Raw genomic sequence first — 23,287 nt, 5'->3', positions numbered from 1 at the left:
CCCTGTGCAAGCACCAAGTCATGTCTGGCCCTTGGGGTGACGCCCTCCAGCGTTTTCATGGCAGACTCAATACTGGGTGGTTTGCCAGTGCCTTTCCCCAGTCATTACCGTTTACCCCCCAGCAAGATGGGTACTCATTTTACCGACCTCGGAAGGATGGAAGGCTGAGTCAAGCTTGAGCCGGCTGCTGGAATTGAACTCCCAGCCTTATGGGCAGAGCTTTCAGACTGCATGTCTGCTGCCTTACCACTCTGCGCCACAAGAGGCTCATAACCCCCCATTAAAAGGACACAAAACCCGAGACATAAAATCACGTTTGAACAGAGAACATGGCAGAATACCACCCCCTACCCATTCCTACCTCTAGAGTGGGGAGGAAGGAGGGTCGCGATAACTCAAGTTGTTACTTAACACCGGAGTTACCCCAAGAAGGTTTCCAAGGCAACAGCTGCCCCCTTTTTTCCACCCTCTTCTTCTGCAACGGATGGTTAAAGGTACAGTGCCTCTGACCTTGGAGGTTCTGTCGAACCATCAATGGCTCATAGCCACTGTTCACCCGCTCCTCCACTTCAGGGGAGTCATTTATTTGGGGACTCAGCCTGGCTAGCCCAGTTGAGCCCAATCCCTTCAGGCGGAAGCTAAGCAGGGTCGGCCCTGGGTAGCACTTGGAAGGCCGACCTCCACGGAATGACAGGATCACGTGACAGTGGCGAGCCACTTCCGAACCTCTCTTTCCTGGCTGCCAGACAACTTCTGGATCTCCTGGCCACATTACACGTAATAAACATTACACCTGTGCCATACGACAAATAAGATAAATGCTGATCCTGCGTTGAGCAGGGGGTTGGATTAGATGGCCTGTATGGCCCTTTCCAACTCTATGATTCTAGGATTCTATGATCTAATGTAACAGGACAAAGCTGGAGTCCAGCGGCATCTTTAACACCAACGACGTCTAATCCTTGGTCTAAGGTTTTGTGTGCATGCACGCTTCTTCCGATGCCACAACGAAGTTTTGAGTCCAGTGGCACTTTTAAGATCAGCAAAGTTTTAGGCTGGGTACAAGCTGTGTTTATTTATTTATAATTATAACTAGTATATCAAAGCCCATTTTAAAAATGGGCTTTGAAAGGGGCGGAAGGCAGGAGGGCATGAGAGGGTGGCCATGGTTCACTTTGGCCCGCAAAGCGGGCTAAAGGGAGTGGAAAGCCCCCTCCCCGGCAGCAGCAAGAGGGCTTTGCGGCCTGCAGGGAGGCTGCAAACTCCTCCCCCTGGCTCCATCCCAGCAGGAGTGTACCCGCGGGCCGCAAAGCCCTGTCGCTGCCTCTCTCCTCGTGGGCGACAATGGAGGCCGCAGCCACAAGGCTTCTAGCAGGCAAGGAGAGAGGGAAGAAGCTGGAGGGGGAGAACCAATCAGGGTGGACCTGGACAGACAAGGCCCCGGACAGTCTCCTCCCATGAGCCTGTTTCCCAAATATATAAGGGACCGAAATAGTGCTAAGGATTATTTCAATTTATTGTCCGCCTCTCCCCGAAGACTCAAGGCGGGTTACATCTAGATAAAACCCCAATAAAACCTTAAAACAGATATAAAACCAGGTATAGTACAGTCAAAACCCCCATAGGGATGAAAATGCTGCGACAAAAACACATCCCAGACCTGAGAATCCTCCCTATAATACATCCAGGAGGGGAAGGGGGATAGAGGGTGCAGGTGGAATTTGCTACCGCCACTCCTGCAGGAGATTTATATTACCGCCGCTCCCAAGAACTGGCTTGCGGCGGTTTACAATATCGTCATATAAATCATCATAATAATATATCCCCATAAAATCCCGTCGAAAACCCCATTAAAATAAAACAGTAGGATTCCATACAAGTCATGGCGATACAAATATGATACAATTTACATCCTACACGAGCCCCTTGGGTGGGACTTGGAGGTCCGATGGAATGTTGGGACGATGTCAAGGGAGGGCCATGGGATCAAGGCCGGTCTAATATTGGGGTGCCCAACCTGAATCCTTTCACGTACATGCACACAGGAGCCCAGAGTTAAACTTTGTCCGTCTTAGAATCATAGAATCATAGAATCATAGAATCATAGAGTTGGAAGGGGCCATACAGGCCATCTAATCCAACCCCCTGCTCAACGCAGGATCAGCCCTAAGCATCCTAAAGCATTCAAGAAAAGTGTGTCTCCAACCTTTGCTTGAAGACTGCCAGTGAGGGGGCGCTCACCACCTCCTTAGGCAGCCTATTCCACTGCTGAACTACTCTGACTGTGAAACATTTTTTCCTAATATCTAGCCTATATCATTGTACTTGTAGTTTAAACCCATTACTGCGTGTCCTCTCCTCTGCAGCCAATGGGAACAGCATCCTGCCCTCCTCCAAGTGACAACCTTTCAAATACTTAAAGAGGGCTATCATGTCCCCTCTCAACCTCCTTTTCTCCAGGCTGAACATTCCCAAGTCCCTCAACCTATCTTCATAGGGCTTGGTCCCTTGGTCCCTTGGTCTTCAAAGTGCCACTGCACTCAAACGGCATTATATAGAAAGACAGGCTTCACGTCTGCTATGCGGCAACCACGAACTCCCATAAACTACCGATCCCAGCATGCATTGCTTCTAACCACGAAGGGGATTATTGGAGGGCGAGCAGCATTTGCCTCTTTGTGATGTGTCGCGTCGGCTTCCGCGGTTTAGCAGGGGCGTCGTATTGAAAAAGGGCAGGCGAGACGAGAGAAAAGTTATATTAAGCACCGTAACGAAAACCGCGAGATGTCGGCGGCTAGTCGATACGTGTGAGTCAAGATGGATCTCGAATCAGCTGTCAAGCAGATGGCGGACCTGGGGAGTTTGGGATGCTAACCAAAGGGAAAAAAGGAATGTTTGTTATGAATGGAAGTGCAGGACTTTATTGGGTGCCTGGCTATAAATTTCGTTGGAGATGCACCAGGGACGGTGTTGCTAAATTAAGGAGCTGTCCCAGAATACGAGCGGTGTCATTGGCTGAATGGCAGACGTTTTTACCAGCCTGTTAGGCCCGAATCCAGTTTGAGCATCTTCCTAATTTTCTTCCAGTCTGTTGGTAGTTCAAGCTGTCAGACTTTTCTTCCGTGCCATTTTCCCACGGAATTTCCTTTGGAGCGAGCCTAATGTTCCAGCCAGCCTTTTGCTCCAAATGAGTTAAGGACGTGCTAGTGCAGGAGACATCGGTTCTCCTGTTTTCACACTCACTTAAGCAGTTGCCGGCGTAGCTGCCACTGCAAAACCAGTCTGAAAAGAGAAGTCTTAATTTTTTTCTCTCTCTCTTCCTCTTTCTCCTTGGATTCGTGCTGGGGGAATCAGGGAGCGTGGCTTCTAATCTGGAGAGCCGGGTTTGATTCCCTACTCTTCCTCCACAGGCAGCCAGCTGGGTGACCTGTCAGACGGACTCTTGGTTGAGACTAGGAAGATCGGGTCCCTCCCGGCACAGGGCCCATAGAATCATAGAGTTGGAAGGGGCCATACAGGCCATAGAATCATAGAATCATAGAGTTGGAAGGGGCCATACAGGCCATAGAATCATAGAATCATAGAGTTGGAAGGGACCACACAGGCCATAGAATCATAGAATCATAGAGTTGGAAGGGGCCATACAGGCCATCTAGTCCAACCCCCTGCTCAACGCAGGATCAGCCCTAAGCATCCTAAAGCAGGACATCATCATCATCATCATCATCATCATCATCATCATCATCATCATCATTATTATTATTTAATTTTTTAGACCGCCCTTCTCCCAATAGGTCTCAGGGCGGTTTACAACATAAATAGTTAAAACACAATAAATTCCCCATAAAAAAACCCAATTAAAAGTTACATATAACATATAGCGGCGGTGGTCACAATTCTGATCTTAGTTCAGCCTGGTGGAGAGAATAATGTTCAGAAGAGGGTGGCACCAATACAATAGATCTAACCATGATCTCGATGTTAGAGATCTCAATATTGGAGGGGATCCTCTGATGGATTAGTGGGAGAGCTGCCCTGGCCTCAACCATATGCCTGGCGGAAGAGCTCCGTCTTACAGAAGATCACCAGAAGATGCCCCCCTGGGTTTGGGTCTGGTGGTGGCTGTTGATCTAGGGCAGCGGTAGTCAACCTGTGGTCCTCCAGATGTCCATGGACTACAATTCCCATGAGCCCCTGCCAGCGTTTGCTGGCAGGGGCTCATGGGAATTGTAGTCCATGGACATCTGGGGGATCACAGGTTGACCACCCCTGATCTAGGGTTTGGATGAGCAGGTGGGGGGAGGTTCATAGATTGTATTTTTTTTGCTGCCAGGATGTTCTTATGGTATTGTGATGTGTTTTATTATGATTACTATTATTTATTCAATTTCTTACCCGCCACTCCCAATGGCTCGTGGCGAGTTACAAAGTCTGTATAAAAACCCCAATAAAACCTCCCCTTAAAACCACAGACATAATTTACAATCATCAAATAAAAATAAAAATGAAGTAGATAAAGATATGGCAGAAAAGCAATACTCGTTGTTGTTGTTAGGTGCGAAGTCGTGTCCGACCCATCGCAACCCCATGGACAATGATCCTCCAGGCCTTCCTGTCCTCTACCATTCCCCGGAGTCCATTTAAGTTTGCACCGACTGCTTCAGTGACTCCATCCAGCCACCTCATTCTCTGTCGTCCCCTTCTTCTTTTGCCCTCGATCGCTCCCAGCATTAGGCTCTTCTCCAGGGAGTCCTTCCTTCTCATGAGGTGGCCAAAACTACACCAGTTCAAACCCGTTCCCACCAATATAATCTCCAGGAGGAAGGGAGGAAAAGGGAGCAGATGAAAACCCATGGCCACCGTCCACATAGCTGTATCTTGAGTCCTGAGTGGGGGTCATTTAGATCCTGATTTAGATTCAGAGGCTGGATATAATTCAAGAGAAGGCTTTAGATTAGGGCACGGGAGGGGAGGGGGGTAGCGATTAATGGGCTGAATTGCTCTGGGCAGCTGAAGAACCACGTTCCTGGAGGCCGGCACAAGTCCTCCTGGCCACGTTTCTGTTTCCTCCTGTGGTCCTGCCGGCATGTGAGCAAGCCAGCCTGCCTCTCCAGAGCTGCTCACTGACTTCCAGTGCAGCATGGCCACGGCTCAGTGGACGAGCATCCGCCTTGCAATCAGAAGGTCCCCGGTTCAATCCCCACCTTCTCTGGGTTTAAAAAAAAAAACGGATTTGGTGAAAGGTGATGGGAAAGGCAACAACCTGGAAATCCATCGCTGGGAGACAGTGCTGGCCGTGGCAGACCAGTGATCGGACTTTTAGGGAGGCGGATTCACATGTTTATGTGCCTGAGAAACAATGGCTAGTAGTGACAGCCAAATTCAATTTCATGCATTCATGCGCTCTCATGTATTTCCAGGCCTCCTTCAGCCTAGTGTGGAGGAATGCACACAGGAAGCATAAACAAACCCAGTATAATAAGAAACAGTGGGAATTGTGGAGAATTTGGGTGGGAAAAGAAATTCAGTCGTTTACCCCTCTGCTCAAGGAACTGATTCTCAGGATACCCAGATCCTCAAGGATAACCTTTTCTTTCTCAAGGTTGCTTGCATGGCCTAATATGAAGGTCCAGGATTTTCACAGATAACTATTGTTGTGACTAATTGGATGTGAAAACATCATATGTGTCGGCCATGGAGGAAATCTTTAAGATATGCAATGGAAATCTGTTACGGAAAGTCATGGAGGCATGAGCTGCAAAAATCCTGTGTGCACTTTACTAGTACGGTATGGTTTTAGGCAGCAGGAGTAATGCTCCGGCATTGTATCACGAAATCTCCATTATTTTGGGGATGATTTCTAAACTTCATAGAACCATAGAAGGACACTTCTTCAGATACACTAAATAACCTGGGTATAAGCTTTCATATGCAAACACAGATACCTTGGTATTGTGTGCAAGCACGAAAAAGAAACTTATGCCTTCAATAAAACTGGGAGTTAACTAATTTTATTTATAGAATCATAGAACCATAGAATAATAGAGTTGGAAGGGACCTCCTGGGTCATCTAGTCCAACCCCCTGCTCAACGCAGGACACTTACATCCCCCTCGCTCATCCACTGTCACCTGCCACCCCCTTAAGCCTTCACAGAATCAACTCCAAAAACTAACCGTTTGTCTCCTCGAGATCTCTAATCTGACATACAAAATGTGACGACAGCCCTATCCTGAGCAGGCTCACGCCTTTCTAAGGTAATTGTAGTCGGTGTGCATAGAACAGCGCAGTTCTGCTCAGGATTGTGCTGGGAACAGGCTATCTCAATGCAAAGCTCATGGCGATTGCGGCCCAAAACAGGAGAGGAGCACTTGCAAAAGTTGCGTGGTTAAGACGACCGCGTCAGACTACAATTGCTGGACCCATGCCAGGTGCTCCTTGCCCTGCGTTAATCTGCCGCTCTTCTGTCGTTTCCCCAGATGTGCCTTGCAGACAAAAGCAAACACCCCGCCCAAAAGGTCATTGGCAGAGCGTTGCGCATGTCACATGACCCGTCCCTTCCGAAACATCTCAAGTTGAAGGCGTGCAAGTAGCAGGAGTTGGAAGCTTTCGACCCCGGAGGCCTTGCTGCCCGTTCAGAGCTGGTCCTTTTAAATTGGAGGACATCCTAACCCCTTCAACTATGTTGATATAATGATATTTTGTGCAGCTTCATGCAAAACTCGTTCCTGCATTTTAATAGACTGCTTTATGGTTTGTTGGTCATCAGTTTGGCAGGCGAGGAGACAGCTGAACTTTTCATATTGATTTTGGCAGAGTTCGTTGGGAGCTGGGGAACGGTGGTTGTGAAGAAATGCATTGGTTCTTCGGAGGTTTGGAATGAGCAGAACCTTCACTTTGTGTTTTAACACGTTAATTTTTTCCCCTCTGGAGAGAGAACAGATTGGAGAGGGAGGAGTCATTTCTGTCGCTTTCCAGACATACCTCAGCCCACCTGCATACGAATGCTAATAGATCTAGCAGAAGAGGTAATTGGTGGATCAAGTTGTCTCCCCTATCCAAACAGGAAACAGAGATTTGGAGGAATGAAATACTAGAGAGGCTTCAGGAAGGAGATTTCGGGTGCTTTCCAAGAAAAGCCTCTTTTAACTGGCCTGACCTGGTTGATGGAGGAGGGGAAAAGAGATGATTAAACTTAGGGGAGCAAGGAAGAAGGTTTCTTTGGGTGTGAAGGCTGTTAGACCAGGCAGAACTCTTAACTGAGGTCTGGAGACAACAGCCTTTGACGTTGTGTTCCCCTAGACAGCCAAAGGAAACTTCAAGGTAGTGGAAACTCTGTACAGATTTGGAGATTCGTAAGTAAAGGAGCCTGCCCTATATTTTAACCTCTGATAGGGCACGTATAGAGAGAAGCAGTGGAATAGGCTGCCTAAGGAGGTGGTGAGGTCCCCCTCACTGGCAGTCTTCAAGCAAAGGTTGGATACACACTTTTCTTGGATGCTTTAGGACAGTGGTCCCCAACCTTTTTATCACCGGAGACCACTCAACGCTGGGGACCACTCACCGGGGACCACTCAACGCCTTTTACTGAGGCCTGGTGGGGGGGGGGTAGTTTACTCCTCTACTCTCAACCACTGCCCTAACGCCCTCTGATCGCTATGGTAATGTTTAAACATCCCTTCAAAATAAGATACAGATACGCCACAACAATGAACATAAGGAACATTTTATTTTCATGGAAATTTTAACTCATGACAATGACAAATCAATGGGAACCCTGAGCTTGTTTCTCTGCAACGAGATAGTCCCATCTGGGAGTGATGGGAGACAATGACACCCGAAGTGTGTTGTAAAGGACCAGGGGGGATGAAGTAAAGGGCCGGGGGGGGAGAAGGCGTCCTTCGGGGCCCACCTCCAATTAGTCAAATGACCACATGTGGTCCGCGGCCCACAGGTTGGGGATCGCTACTTTAGGATGCTTAGGGCTGATCCTGCGTTGAGCAGGGGGTTGGACTAGATGGCCTGTATGGCCCCTTCCAACTCCATGGTTCTATGATCCTATAAGGATAGAGGAATTGCGTTTCACCCATCTCTTTCGGATCCCTTGCTCAGTATGGTTTGGTGCTAAAAGTACGCTTGTGAACATTTTCTTTTTCATTAATAATTTGTAACTTTTGATGCTGGTGGTGGTTCTCTGTACCACATAGCCCTCCATGACTTGTGCACAATGCTGTAAAAAGAATGCCAGGAGAAAGGCTGGCAGTTGGCAAGCAGGGGTGCACAAGGCAGTAAACAGTCCCCGTGGTGACCAGGGGCTGGGCAGCAAAGGAGACAGAGGCAAGGCCTCAGAACTTTGAATGGAAGCTGGGAGTCCTGACCTGCTCAGTGGACAAGCCCATACAAAGATCAGATGGTGGCAGTGAGTTACCTGAGAGAAAGAGAGAAAGGATCCTCTAGGTCAGGGGTAGTCAAACTGCGGCCCTCCAGATGTCCATGGACTACAAATCCCATGAGCCCCTGCCAGCATTTGCTGGCAGGGGCTCATGGGAATTGTAGTCCATGGACCTCTGGAGGGCCGCAGTTTGACTACCCCTGCTCTAGGTTCTAGGAGCACTTTGGAGTGGGCAGGGTGGAGCAGGGGGCAGCTGGCAGGGGCTCATGGTAATTATAATTCATGTAGATCTGGAGAGCCACACTTTGGCCACCCCTGCTGTAAGAGGAACAGCAGGCAACAGGAATGCTGTGGCCTGTCTCTGCATTGTGGCCCTGGATTCCTTTAGTGGTCTCCACCCTTCTACTTCCTGTTTCCTGTTCTACAGTACTACATTTCCCAGAAGGCTCTCTTTTCTCCTGGCTTTTTGCTGTCAAGTCAGCTGGCTTACGGGTTTTCAAGGCAAAGGGATGTCAAGATGTGATGAGAACAGCTCTATCAGGGCTGTGATGAGCCCAAGGTCACCCTGCTGGTTGCATGTGGGGGAGCGGGGAATCGAACCCGGCTCGCCAGATTAGAGGTCCGCACTCCTAACCACGATACCAAGCTGGCTCTTAATATTAGTCGACCCCGTACAAATTTGTTTATTGTACGACCATTTGGGGATTGAACTATGCAAAGCAAAATGTTACCGGAGAGAAAGTTATTTTCTATGATTTCATCACCCAAAAGAATACATTTAGGGAAGACTGAATTATTAACACTATTGAGAATATCACTGATGAAGATACCAGAAACGGACTATACCCAGGAATCCGTTTTGAAATTGTTTTGAACATTGTTTTCATTGAAATAAATCATTTCGGCATCACCAGCTTGAGACCTTTTTCTTCTGCTTACAATACGGCTGACGGGTCTTCACCTGTTGATTTTATGAACTGAGGCAGATTGTGAGTGGGTGGGCAGGAAGGGATGTGCCGGTGTTTGTCACTTGTGGCCCTTCCTTGCATAGCTAGGGAATTGCTAATTGCTGTCGTGGGATGCTAGGTGAATTTCCTCCAGGCTAGGCTGGATTCTGGAGATTTTTGGTCGTGGTTGGGATTATTTGGGCACGGAATTGGGGTCACCGTGGGCAGGTAGATAGTTGTGAGTACCTGCATTGTGCAGGGGGTTGGACTAGATGACCCTGGAGGTACCATCCAACTCTATGATTCTAAATTCTGTCTAAACATCCGGAAGAGGTTCCTGACAGTTAGAGTGGTTCCTCAGTGGAACAGGCTTCCTCGGGAGGTGGTGGGTTCTCCATCTTTGGAGATTCTTAAACAGAGGCTGGAGAGTCATCTGACGGAGAGTCCGATTCTGTGAATATTCAAGGGGGTGGCAGGTGACAGTGGATGAGCGAGAGGGTTGGGAATGTCCTGCATAGTGCAGGGGGTTGGACAAGATGACCCTGGAGGTCCCTTTCGTCTCTATGAGAGTTGGTTTGCCATTGCCTGCCGATGTCTCATGACTCTGGTACTCCTTGAGGGTCTCCCATCCAAGTACCAACCAGGGCTGACCCTGCTTAGAGTCCGAGATCTTTTCTTATCAGGCTAGCTGGGCCATCCAGGTGAGGGTTGAATATTCAAATCTTTGTGTATGTGTTTGTATGTTGTTCTGTGGGGTGCTTATTCAGAGAAAACGCTCATTGCTTTATTCTGTTTCGTGCCTCCTTTTAGACTGACAGAGTTTGAAGACACACCTGCAAGTCAGCTAACAATCGACGAGTTCATGACAGTGGAGCTGGAAGAGGAATGCGACCCTCCTTCCTTTACCGCCGGGCAACGGAAGATTAAGATCCAGCAGGTGAATTCTCCCAGTTTCTTCTCTTTTTTTCTGGGTGGTGCAGTGTTCGGTCACGTCTTGCCTGAAATATCATCCTGAGTTGTCCCTGCTGTCAGGTAGCCTGAAGCAGGTAACAAAACAGGGTTCATTTAAAGAGCATATAAAGTAAATAAAGAGCCTCTTTTGGCACAGAGTGGTAAGGCAGCCAACATGCTGTCTGAAGCCCTGACCATGAGGCTGGGAGTTCGATCCCAGCAGCTGGCTCAAGGCTGACTCAGCCTTCCATCCTTCCAAATGAGTACCCAGCTTGCTGAGAGGTAAACGGTAATGACTTGGGAAGGCACTGGCAAACCACCCAGTATTGAGTCTGCCATGAAAACACTAGAGGACGTCACCCCAAGGGTCAGACATGACCCGGTGCTTGCACAGGGGATACCTTTACCTTAACCTTAAAGCAATCCAGGTCTCATAATGGTATCAAGAAAGCATGATGAAAACAATAGAGATTGACTCAGATCTATTCATAACTCTCAGGTTGCCAACTCTGAGTTCGGAAATGCCTGGAGATTTGAGGCGGGGGAAGCGGGGATTCGGGGGCAGACCTCAGGTGGTCTAATCCTATGGAGTTCAGCCTCCAAAGCAGCCATTTTCTCCAGGAAAATAGATCCGGGACATCTGGAGATGAATTGTAATAACAGGAGATCTCCGGGTCCTGCCTAGAGGTTGGCAACCCTGCTAATGACAAATAGAATGATGTTTAAAATGGTGGTGGTCATGAAGACGTCTTTAGCATTGTCCTAAGGGTCAACCTTTTCCTTGGACATGCAATCCAAGGACATTACTGGAAAGGCCTGCGTTCATAGCTCTTTGGCTTCACTTCCTGGGTCACGGTTATGCGGTCCAGAGCTTTGAACACACAGATGAACATGTGAAGGTGCCTTATATTGACTCAGCCCATTCGTCCTTCAATGGCAGCCTTATCTGCTCTGGCAGCAGCTCTCCAGGATTCCAGGCTGGGCCTGTCACATCACCTGCTTCCTGGTCCTTTCTAACTGGAGATGCCAGGAATTGAACCTGGGACCTTCTGCATGCCAAGCAGAGGCTCTGCCATTGGGCTATGGCCTCTCTCCATGGCTCTCCAGGATTCCAGGCTGGGCCTGTCACATCACCTGCTTCCTGGTCCTTTCTAACTGGAGATGCCAGGAACTGAACCTGGGACCTTCTGCATGCAGAACAGATACTCTTCCACTGAGCCAGGGCCCCCTTGTTGGTTCTGACTAGGGGTGTGCATTCGGATCTACCTAAACTGAAAATATACTTTAAAAAAATACCTTAATAGTATTTTTTGAGTGTATTTCGGCTTCCCAAATGCGGCCCAGGTGTTTTCGGGAAAACTGGGGCGTGGGAAATCCTGGATATAGTCTGGAATTTCAGGCAGATCTGAATACAAGTATACGAAGAATCGTTTCTTATATGCCAGTATCTCAGTATGTTTGTTTCACAACCGCAATACAAGGTCCCCGCCTTTTCGGACCAGGATCTCTATACCATTTTGAGCCGTTGGCCAATATATGTTATGACTCATATTGAGGTTGTAAAACAAACATACTGACATAAATTGTACTTAGAAGAAGAGAGGACTCGCCACTGAGGACAAGATAGTCGAAAACGGAGCTTATCGGGAAAACTGTTCTGGCTGACGTCCTAGGGATGAAATAACCTAAAAGAAAACTCAAGAAAGAACATTGTTTGGAAACATTCTTTATCATTGTTTAATGCCATAAGGATAGGTCTTTTTTTTTTCTTGTTCTGAGTTATCTGAGCCCGTCCTGTGTTTATCCTACTGTCACGTTGTGTTAACTTCAGGCGTTTGATTTGGGACGACTACCTCCACGTACGTATTATGTGCCGTCAGGTCCCTTCTGAAAGTGCACGGATTTTGCAGCAAGCCAGGAAGCCATCCTGGGGCGGTCAGAAGAGAGGCATCCTCTGGCCTGGGCCCACAAAAGCATTTTGGCAGTAGGGTTGGGGAAAGAGGCAAGGGGACAGAGGAGTGACAAGGAGGAAGGTCTGCATTGCTGAAGTTTCTCCCCCATTGCCCAGTTGAGCGCCTGGTTCCTGCCTGTGAGAAAGCTCCGGGCTTGTGCGTTCGCTGGTTATCACCGTTGTATTTGTGCATCGCTGGTTGCAGGTTTCTCCCTCTGTACCCACCTCTCCTCCCCTTGTAGAATCATAGAATCACAGAATCATAGAGTTGGAAGGGGCCATACAGGCCATCTAGTCATAGAATCATAGAATCATAGAGTTGGAAGGGGCCACACAGGTCATCTAGTCCAACCCCCTGCTCAACGCAGGATCAGCCCTAAGCATCCTAAAGCACCCAAGAAAAGTGTGTATCCAACCTTTGCTTGAAGACTGCCAGTGAGGGGGAGCTCACCACTTCCTTAGGCAGCCTATTCCACTGCTGAACTACTCTGACTGTGAACATTTATTTCCTGATATCTAGCCTATATCGTTGTACTTGTAGTTTAAACCCATTACTGCGCGTCCTCTCCTCCGTAGTAACAAATCCATCCTGACCTACAAGATTTGGGATCTTTCAGGAGGCCGCGCAGGTCTCGTTTTTGTGTTGTGCGAAGATCCCTTCTCTCTCCTCTATGCCGTGTTCGTTATTCCACCCCAATTAACAAAGGCCGCAGCTGGAAAGGTATTTGGTCGTTAATTGGATTCCGTCCGTCCATCGCCCCCCCCCCCCCATCCAAGCATTCAAGTTCTTCTCTTGCTGGAGATGCCCAGGAGTAGAAAAAAAAGAGGAGAGAATGCAGCATTACATACAATTCTCTGTTTTAACCAGTCCAATTTAAAATAAGCACCGCTATTAATTACGATCAAATTGTGTTGGAGTCATTCCAAAATGCGGCCTGCCGAGACACGCACAGCATAGCAGCACAATCCGTTTCCCGGTTGATAGATGTTTGTCACCAATTACAGATTTTGAGTGGGAATTATTGTGGCTATTAAAAAAACAACAACAGCGATCCAGCTCGGTGGTGTCTTTAAATAACGCTCCCTCGCCCTGCAAAGTTCTGCAGACGTATCGCAGGCCTTATCTGGCCCTAGATAGGCATAAAAATGGTTCTTCTGAGAGCTGGGCCTAGTCTGCACACACAGGATAATGCACTTTCAATGTGCCTTCGCAACTGGATTTTCCTGTGCAGAACAGGAAAATCTACTTCAAAAGTGCATTGAAAGTGCATTATCTTTAGTGTGCAGACTAGGCCCCAGATTGGTGTAGGGGTTAAGAGCGGGGAGCTGTGTTTGATTCCCCGCTCCTCCGCATGCAGCCAGCTGGGTCACCTTGGGCCAGTCACAATCCTGATTGTGCTGGTCTCACAGAGCAGTCCTGTCAGAGCTCTCTCAGCCTCACCTATCTCACGCCTTCCGGTGTGAATCTCTTATCTGTGGGATTGGAGCAGATGTGGTGGTAATGTAGAGCCTGGCTGTATACAATGGATTGTTTGGTATGTTTTGGATGGTAGCTAGCACAGGCGGTCTGGCTGAATTCTGGATCTGGTTTAAGGTGTTGGTTTGGATGAATAGGGATAGTGAACACCGATGGGGAAGAGGTCTTGGCGTCATGGTAGATAGCCCAGTGCATGGAATTTTTAGGGAAACAACTGAAGATGATCAGCAAGAAGCTGTTCTGTAGATGTTGAGTGTGGCCCCTTTTAGAACGCTGTGTGGAATTCTGGTTGCTCCACACGTGGCAGAAGGTGGAATTTGCTTGCATAAAGTGCCAAGTTTAGTCATAGAATCATAGAATCATAGAATCATAGAGTTGGAATGGGCCATACAGGCCATAGAATCATAGAGTTGGAAGGGGCCATACAGGCCATAGAATCATAGAATCAGAATCATAGAGTTGGAAGGGGCCACACAGGCCATAGAATCACAGAATCATAGAGTTGGAAGGGGCCATACAGGCCATCTAGTCCAACCCCCTGCTCAACGCAGGATCAGCCCTAAGCATCCTAAAGCATCCAAGAAAAGTGTGTATCCAACCTTTGCTTGAAGACTGCCAGTGAGGGGGAGCTCACCACCTCCTTAGGCAGCATATTCCACTGCTGAATGACTGTGAAATTTTCCTGATATCTAGCCTATATCGTTGTATATCATTGGATCGTTAATCCCTCCGCATCTCCACCCGATAAGATTTTCGGGAAGCGGGATGAGGCAACTCCTGTACCTGAAAGCTCGGAGATCTACCACCAGCTAGGGTAGACAGTCTGACGAATGAATGGACTCATCACTCAGCATGAGTCTGCCTTTTACCTAAAAATACCATACAGCTGGAGAAGGAACAGAAGAGGCCAACTCATTGGATGAGGCTGCTGGAATATTTTTCTCATATGGAATTAATAAAGAAGGTTTTGTTTGTTTTTTTTTAATGGGGAAATTAACAATGCTGGGAGAACATGACAGAGTTTTGTGAACTAGCCAACGTTCCGCCTGAAGGGGATTGAGATTATCGTGTTTCAAAATTAGCAGAACCTGAGGTCATCCAGCGGTGCATGTTGCCTGAACTTTGCACTGGTCCACCGGAAGAGTTGGGTGGTCTTTGAGGGAGCTAAAGGGACCAGGATGGTCTACAAGTAGATGGGTCATGGAGATATCTAAATCAGGGATAGTCAACCTGTGGTCCTCCAGATGTCCATGGACTTCAATTCCCATGAGCCCCCACCAGCAAACGCTGGTGGGGGCTCATGGGAATTGTAGTCCATGGACATCTGGAGGACCACAGGTTAACTACCCCTGATCTAAATGATCAGTTACTCTGGGGATAATGGCTGCTGTTGAAGATAGAGTAAATGGCAGGGGTGGCCAAACTGTGTCTCTCCAGATGTCTACGGACTACGGTTCCCATGAGCCCCTGCTGGCATGGTGCTGACAGGGGCTCATGGAAATTGTAGTCCATGGATGTCTGGGGAGCCACAGTTTTTGACCACCTCTAGTATAAGGCATTATACCCTATTGAGGTCCTTGCCCAGGTTCTGCTCCCAAATCTCCTGCAGTTGGCATCTCTAACGGACAGGTGACTTCATGGATTGGAGTCCAGCACAGAACTGTTCTCTGGGCTGAAAGGTGGCCTGAAGAATATTTGGGCTGTGACAGGGGGCTTTCCATGTGGCCAGAGAACCCTCTCGCACCAGGGAGTCGGCATTGGGCACACAAATTAGGTCTTCTGTGCTTGTGCTTCTGGGGGAGAAGGTTTCCCATTCAACAGCCAAAACGGAGGATGCTCTCAGTAGAAAAATCTCTGTGGACTCAGACAACGGTTTCTTGTCTGCGGAGACCACGTATGACAGCCTGCTGTCTCTCCATCTTGATAAACGTCGCCAATTAAGTGTGGTCTTCACCCGCTTCACGATGGCCGTAAAACCAGTCCATGTCCCTGTGACGTTTATGGCGGTCAAAGACAGAAAAGTGCAAGGCCGATTAGTTGCAATTTTCCTGCTGGTGTATGAATCTCACTCTGACTACGAAGCTGGTTGAAGAAAAAGAAAAATCCAGGACTGGTAGGAGACACTGTGCGCCATCTGGCTTGGACCCAGGGCCCTGGATATTAGAAAGGAGCCGTGGCCCATTGGAAGAACCTCTGCTTGGCATGCAGAAGGTCCCAGGTTCTGCCATGTGTAGTTTTTTTCTCTATAAAAGAACAGAAAGCACATGATGTGGAAATATTTAAACAGAGGCTAGATAGCCATCTGACCCAGGAGGTCTCTTCCAACTCTATGATTCTATGATTCTAAATTCCGTCTAAACCTCCGGAAGAAGTTCCTGACAGTCAGAGTGGTTCCTCAGGGGAACAGGCTTCCTCGGGAGGTGGTGGGTTCTCCATCTTTGGAGATTTTTAAACAGAGGCTGGAGAGTCTTCTGACAGAGAGGCTGATTCTGTGAAGGTTCAAGGGGGTGGCAAGTTACAGGGGATGAGCAATAGGGTGGTGAGTGTCCTGCATAGTGCAAAGTTCCTGACAGTGAGAGCGGTTCCTCAGGGGAACAGGCTTCCTCGGGAGGTGGGGGGTTCTCCATCTTTGGAGATTTTTAAACAGAGGCTGGATAGTCTTCTGACAGAGAGGCTGATTCTGTGAAGGTTCAAGGGGGTGGCAAGTTACAGGGGATGAGCAATAGGGTGGTGAGTGTCCTGCATAGTGCAAAGTTCCTGACAGTTAGAGCAGTTCCTCAGGGGAACAGGCTTCCTCGGGAGGTGGGGGGTTCTCCATCTTTGGAGATTTTTAAATAGAGGCTGGAGAGCCATCTGACGAAGAGGCCGATTCTGTGAAGGTTCAAGGGGGGGCAGGTGACAGTGGATGAGCAAGAGGGTTGGGAGTGTCCTGCGTAGTGCAGGGGGTTGAACTAGATGACACAGGAGGTCCCTTCCAAATCTATGATTCTGTGATTCTATGAAAGACCCCGGAGAGCATTTGCCAGTCTGGGTAGGCAACATTGACCTTGAGGGACCCAGAGTCTGATTCGGTACAGGGTCGCTTCACGTGTCCTTTCTGGCATTTAGGTCTGAATAATGCGCTTTTGTCGCCAGTAGCTGTTGTTGCTGTTAAAATCTGTGATGCGGCAAAGATGCACACCAGTGGTGTGCTATAATTAGCTGTTTAGTCGTGTTCCTGTGTTGTAAAAGAAAAAAAAGATCAGTTTTTTTCCCCACATCTGAAGGTAAAGCTTTGACATTTACGGAAGCATCTCCAAGGTGTAACTGCGGTGTGGTGTAGAGGTTAGAGGACGGGTCATGGGGATGAGTAACTCTGGCTCAAAGGAACAGATGAAGCTGCCTTATTGAAGTGCTAGCTATTTTTAAAAAAATTCTTTTTAATGCTGCCCTTCCCGCTCAGGGCGGCTTAGTACATATTAAAACCATAAAACAGAATTAAAACCTTACATTTATTTATTTGTTTAGTTTACAGCCTGCCACTCCCGGAACTCTGGCTCCTAGGGGGTAACATCATTAAAAAAACAACTCTACAATAAAATCCCAGTAAAATACATAAAATAGTTAACCCTCCCCGGTGGCAGGAAAAGCCCCCCCCCCCAATATCTCACTCAGTGGACCACGTGCCTCAGGGGAATATTTATTCTTTGGGATTTTGGATTTTTGAATAGTTGGAAAAGGGATGAGAAAATACTCTAGCCCCTTCGGGAGGGCCCCAGATCTTAACTGGCCTGGCCTCAACCCAAAACCTGGAAGAACAGCTCCGTCTTGCAGGCCTTGTGGAATTCGGAAACTTCCAACAGGGCCCTCAGCTCCCCCGGGAGCTCATTCTACTAGCTTGGTGTAGCGGTTAAGTGCAGTGGTTTCTAATCTGGAGAGCTGGGTTTGATTACTGACTCTTCCCCTTGCAGTTATCTGGGCGACCTTGGGCTAGTCACAGCACTGATACAGCTGTTCTCACAGAGTAGTCCTGTCAGAGCTCTCTCAGCCTCACCTCCCTCACACGGTGTCTGTTATGGGGAGAGGAAAGGTGATTGGAAGCTGCTTTGAGATCCCTTTGGGTAGAGAAAAGCGGCATGTAAGAACCAACTCTTCTTCTTCAGTAATCTTAGGGCTCTCTCAGCCTCACCTCCCTCACAGGGGGTTTGTTGTGGGGAGAGGAAAGGGAAGGGGATTGTAAGCCACTTTGAGACTCCTTCAGGTAGTCAAAAGCAGGGTATAAAAACCATATTTCCAATCCCCTTTCTCTCCCCTTTCTCTGAGGCTGAGAGCGCTGACAGAAATGCTCAGTCAGAACAGCTTTATCAGTGCTGTGGTGAGCCCAAGGTCACACAGTTGGCTGCATGTGGAGGAGCAGGGAATCAAGCCCAGCTTCCCAGATCAGAAGCCTATGCTCCTGACCACTACACCACGCTATAGTGATGGCCACAGGGACAGGCAGCTTTAACAGGGATTAGATTCATGAAGGATAAGTATATCATTGCCCTGACCTGGATAGCCCAGGTAAGCCCAATATGTCAGATCTTGAAAGCTAAGCAGGGTTGATCCTGGCTAGCATTTGAATGGGAGACCTCCAAGGAACAGCAGGATCATGAATCAGAGTCAGGCAGTGGCACATCTTAGAACGTCTCTTGACTGGCTGTTAGACAATCCTAGAATCTCCTGGCTATACTATATGCATGCCACATGATAAAAAAATAGTGTATCATTGGCTACTAGCCATAGTGACTGAAGAAGAAGAAGAGTTGGTTCTTGTATGCCACTTTTCTCTTCCCGAAGGATTCTCAAAGTGGCTTACAGTCACCTTCCCTTTCCTCTCCCCACAGCAGACATCCTGTGAGGGAGGTGAGGCCGAGAGAGCCCTGATATTACTGAAGAAGAAGAAGAGTTGGTTCTTATATGCCGCTTTTCTCTACCCGAAGGAAAAGCGGCTTACAGTCACCTTCCCTTTCCTCTCCCCACAGCAGACATCCTGTGAGGGAGGTGAGGCCGAGAGAGCCCTGATATTACTGAAGAAGAAGAAGAATTGGTTCTTATATGCCGCTTTTCTCTACCCGAAGGAGTCTCAAAGCGGCTTACAATCTCCTTCCCTTTCCTCTCCCCAGAACAGACACCCTATGAGGGAGGTGAGGCCGAGAGAGCCCTGATATTACTGAAGAAGAAGAAGAGTTGGTTCTTATATGCCGCTTTTCTCTACCCGAAGGAGTCTCAAAGCGGCTTACAATCTCCTTCCCTTTCCTCTCCCCAGAACAGACACCCTATGAGGGAGGTGAGGCCGAGAGAGCCCTGATATTACTGAAGAAGAAGAAGAGTTGGTTCTTATATGCCGCTTTTCTCTACCCGAAGGAGTCTCAAAGCGGCTTACAATCTCCTTCCCTTTCCTCTCCCCAGAACAGACACCCTATGAGGGAGGTGAGGCCGAGAGAGCCCTGATATTACTGAAGAAGAAGAAGAGTTCGTTCTTATATGCCGCTTTTCTCTACCCGAAGGAGTCTCAAAGCGGCTTACAATCTCCTTCCCTTTCCTCTCCCCACAACAGACACAAGAGAACCTTCATGTTCAGGAGCACTAAGCTTCTTACTCCCAGTGCCAAGAAGCAACCCCAAGACAAGACCTCAGCCTTTGTGTCCTACCGCTATCTGTCCAAAGGAGTTAGTTGACCACTGTGTGAGACAGGATGCTGGACTAGATGGACGACTGGTCTGAACCAGCAGGGCTCTTATGTTCATATCGTAAACTCCTTAAATCTTGTTGCAAAGAGATGTTGTGAACTCCTGCTGCTGCTTTTAACCTGGTCAAGGCTGTCCTTTTCCAAGTACAGATTCAGTTCTTTGTATTTGTAAGGTTTTCCCGGTTTCCAGTTTAATCCTGTCGTTGCTTTCTCCCTCCAGCTAGAGAAGGAGCTGTCGAAAAAGCTTGAAGAGCTGGAAGGTAGGGGGGCTACTTTTCATTCTGCCTTCTCTCTAACGCCGTGTCTCTTTGGCGCCTTGCTGACAGTTCTCTGTATTTACTGCAGGTGAGCTATCGAGCTACCAAGATGAAATAGAGATCGAATTGGAAAACAGCCGGCCAAAAGCCAAAGGAGTATATGCAAATTACACCAAAGAGAGTAAGTCTGCCTGACTTAAATTAATCGAGGTCTTGATCGGAAACGCTAGTGTGGTTTTACACCAGCTCTTGCATTTCTGATTTATAATGGTAGTCCTCTTGACCATAGAGAATCAGTGTGTGCCAAATGTTTTCCAGCTTTTGATGTAGAGAGTCAAGGGAGGGGGCACAGGATGGTACTGGGAGGGGGGGGGGCTTTTTCATTGCTGGCTTGCTGAACTGAGATCTTTGTATTTCATTAGAAAGTCCATGGAGGGGGGGTGGGCGGAATGAAACATCTGCTGGAGTGGGAAGGACAGCATATGTAGATATACTTTTTGGAGAGGCCAGGGAGAAGTCTGTAGTGGGGAGATACCTACAGTGCAGTTGTAAGCTTATTGATTTTATGTAGGAGGGTATAACTCTGCTTAGGACTGCACTGAGCCAGTTTGGTGTAGTGGTTAGGAGTGCGGACTTCTAATCTGGCATGCCAGGTTTGATTCTGCACTCCCCCACATGCAACCATCTGGGTGACCTTGGGCTCGCCACGGCACTGATAAAACTGTTCTGACCGAGCAGTGATATCAGGGCTCTCTCATCTTCACCCACCCCACAGGGTGTCTGTTGTGGGGAGAGGAATGGGAAGGCAACTGTAAGCCGCTTTGAGCCTCCTTCGGGTAGGGAAAAGCGGCATATAAGAACCAACTCTTCTTCTTCTTCTTCTGATCATTAATTTCATCCACCTCTCCAACTTTCCCAGTCTTTGGAAACGCCTGGAGAGAAGGGCTGACAAATCCTTCTAATCCTCTCAGAAAGAGCACATATTTAGGGTATGCTTTCCATTGGTCGGAAATTCAGTTCTCAGGGTGATAAAACGATGCACAGGCAATTCAGCATGGATAAGCTGTAAAGTACCCCAATCAATACCGATTCAAATACTTTTCGGACTGATCTGAGCCGAATAAAAAATCCCATTGGTTTAAATCAGCCAAATCACAATTCAGCTTTGATTTAACTGATTCAATTTGCCTTTGCCAAGCACCCGCCAAACAGTGCAGGAAATGCACAGCTGCCTCCCCCCCCACTTGCCTCCCCCCCCCCCCCAGTGACCCCCTGTTCTATGCATGGAGAAAGTAAAAAACCTTCCAGAATCCCTGGGCCAATCTGGTCTGCAGGCAAATTCCTTCCTGATCCCAAAGTGGTAATTGGCATTGCTCTGAGTATGTAAGAAAGGACCCGGCTCATCCCTTCCTCTCACGATCTGTCTAAATGTAAATATTGAATCACAATACCAGCCTCATTGTCAGATCAGCAGCTAGCCTCTGCCAAGAAAACCTCCGAGGAAGGACAGCCTGGTCCACTGAGGACCTGCTGTAAGAATTGGAAGAAGAAAAGCTGGTTCTTACATACCACTTTTCTCTACCAGGAGTCTCAAAGAGTCATACAATCTCCTTCCCTTTCCTCTCCCCACAACAGACACCCTGTGGGGTGGGTGAGGCTGAGAGAGCCCTGATATTCCTGCTCAGTCAGAACAGCTTTCTCAGTGCTGTGCTGAGCCCAAGGTCACCCAGCTGGCTGCCCGTGGAGGAGCAGGGAAACAAACCCGGCTTGCCAGATTAGAAGTCTGCACTCCTAACCACTACACCAAGCTGGCTCTCAGTGTCCTGCCTGATGTTTAGCTCCAAGCTGTTTTGATTTAATTTCAACACGTTCATTCTGGTCTGACATGGCAGAGCATTGAATGAATAACAGCACTGATTCTGTCCCACACTGGCCGTCTTCTGCTCAGAGGTCTCAAGGTGACGGTAGCAGCACCGTTACGCAGAAGACATTCGGCCAGCTCTTTGGATACGGATGCCTGTTGTTGATTGGCTCACTCGCCCTCCGGCAGTCCCTGGTCTCTTCCAAGAGCACAGAGGAACAAAGAAGCCATTGTAGTCCCCTTTTAGTGTGTCTCCCTGGCTTTCCTCTCCTATTAGAAGAACCTGGGTGCTGCTAAGGCTGTGACTGAGCAAGAGACAAGCGAAGAGAGAGAAGCAAAGAGGGTTGCTAGAGCTGTACAGTCAACTGGGGGCTGACATTGGGGCTGGCACATAGGTCCCTGTATGAACCACATTCTTATTACCAGCTAAGTTTGGGGTGTCAACTACCTTGAGACAACCAGTTCAGTAGGGCGGGTCTATAAATGTAAATCAGCCTTTCTCAACTTTTTTACCATTGAGAAACCCCTGAAATGTTCTTCAGGTTTTGAAAAACCCCAGAAGTGATGTGATAGTGCAGAATCTAGTTGGGAAGCAGAGCTGTGCACCTAGGTCCCCTCCCTTTCCCACTCCTTCCAGACCTATCATTGGCCTTTTGGGGGGGAGGGGGAGGGGGAAATGTGTCGACATGACCTGATATGGTCATATCATCCGATAAATGTTTAACAAATTAATTAATGAATTAATTAAACTCTCACCCATTTGGGAAACCCTTCCAGAAACCCCAGGGTTTCACGAAAGCCTGGTTGGGAAAGCCTGCTGTAAATAAAAATCAGTCCGTCATTCAGTCAATCAATAATTGCGAAAAAGGCTGAATTACGAACTGCATTATTCCATCGACTCATTCATTGTAGGAACAGGGAGCCTTTGTAGAAATCTGAGGTTTTTCTTACACAGCAGTTTCCCCTGCTAACAGAATATGAAACATCAGAACAATGTAGCCTCCCCCTTTGCTGTTGATTACATAGTGAAAGGTGGCTGCTGATTCCTTTGGAAAGTTAGTGTTTTGGCAGGTGGCGGGGACAGAAGCCCTGGCTTTTAGCTTTCCAGTGCTGTGGCTTCTCCTCAAGGAAAAGTTAATGAACGGCCTGTTAGATCTCACTCTGGGAAGAAATAGCGACCATGGGGGGGTCCTTTGGCCTCCCTGCAGGGGACCCCACTCCTCTCTTTTAACGTATTAGATGAAATAATTTGCTCCTCTGCCCTTAAAGAGTGCGTGGAGGATAACATCTTGAGCATATTCGGCGAGGAGGAGGGAGAAGACGAAGAGCTGGAAGCCGCGGCCAACCATTTGAACAAGGACTTCTGCAACGAGCTGGCCATGAAAGACCAACTGCAGGAGAAGGAAGCCGCCGCTGGGCCGCCAGCCCTGGAGTCACTCCTCGGACCTCTCCCGACCGCGGCCAGCCTCGGGATAACGGAGTCGATAAAAGAGTGCATATTGACCAAGGGTCGGGACCATGGTAAGTACGAGCGGATCGGGACATGCCTGTTGAAGTGCGGACCGTGGAAAGGCCCCTGTGGTTCGGTGTGGAGTTTGACGTTTCGGTCACGTTGCGTTTTGGTACAAGCCGAAGAGCTTTTGCCGAAGAAACAAGTCTCAAGCAGTGACTGCCAGAAATTACATTTTGTGATATTAATATTAGTAGACCCCTACAAATTTGGATATTACATGGCTATTTGG

General features: G+C 48.2%; 1 protein-coding gene across 2 annotated transcripts in view; it reads left to right on the top strand.

Annotated features, from left to right (window-relative positions):
- Positions 1 to 23,287, top strand: part of BRF1 (BRF1 general transcription factor IIIB subunit) — a 307,644-nt gene that overhangs the window by 154,527 nt on the left and 129,830 nt on the right. For both annotated transcript variants that reach the window (XM_077323870.1, XM_077323871.1), the window contains exons 8-11: positions 10,149 to 10,275; positions 19,648 to 19,687; positions 19,773 to 19,865; positions 22,815 to 23,066. In XM_077323870.1, the coding sequence (XP_077179985.1) occupies positions 10,149 to 10,275; positions 19,648 to 19,687; positions 19,773 to 19,865; positions 22,815 to 23,066 (512 nt within the window). The remainder of the gene's footprint in view (positions 1 to 10,148; positions 10,276 to 19,647; positions 19,688 to 19,772; positions 19,866 to 22,814; positions 23,067 to 23,287) is intronic.

This window comes from Paroedura picta, chromosome 2, assembly GCF_049243985.1.
Source record: "Paroedura picta isolate Pp20150507F chromosome 2, Ppicta_v3.0, whole genome shotgun sequence".
NCBI lineage: Eukaryota > Metazoa > Chordata > Lepidosauria > Squamata > Gekkonidae > Paroedura > Paroedura picta.
The sequence above is the reverse complement of the archived record's forward strand: the minus strand, read 5'-3'. Positions and strand labels throughout refer to the sequence as shown.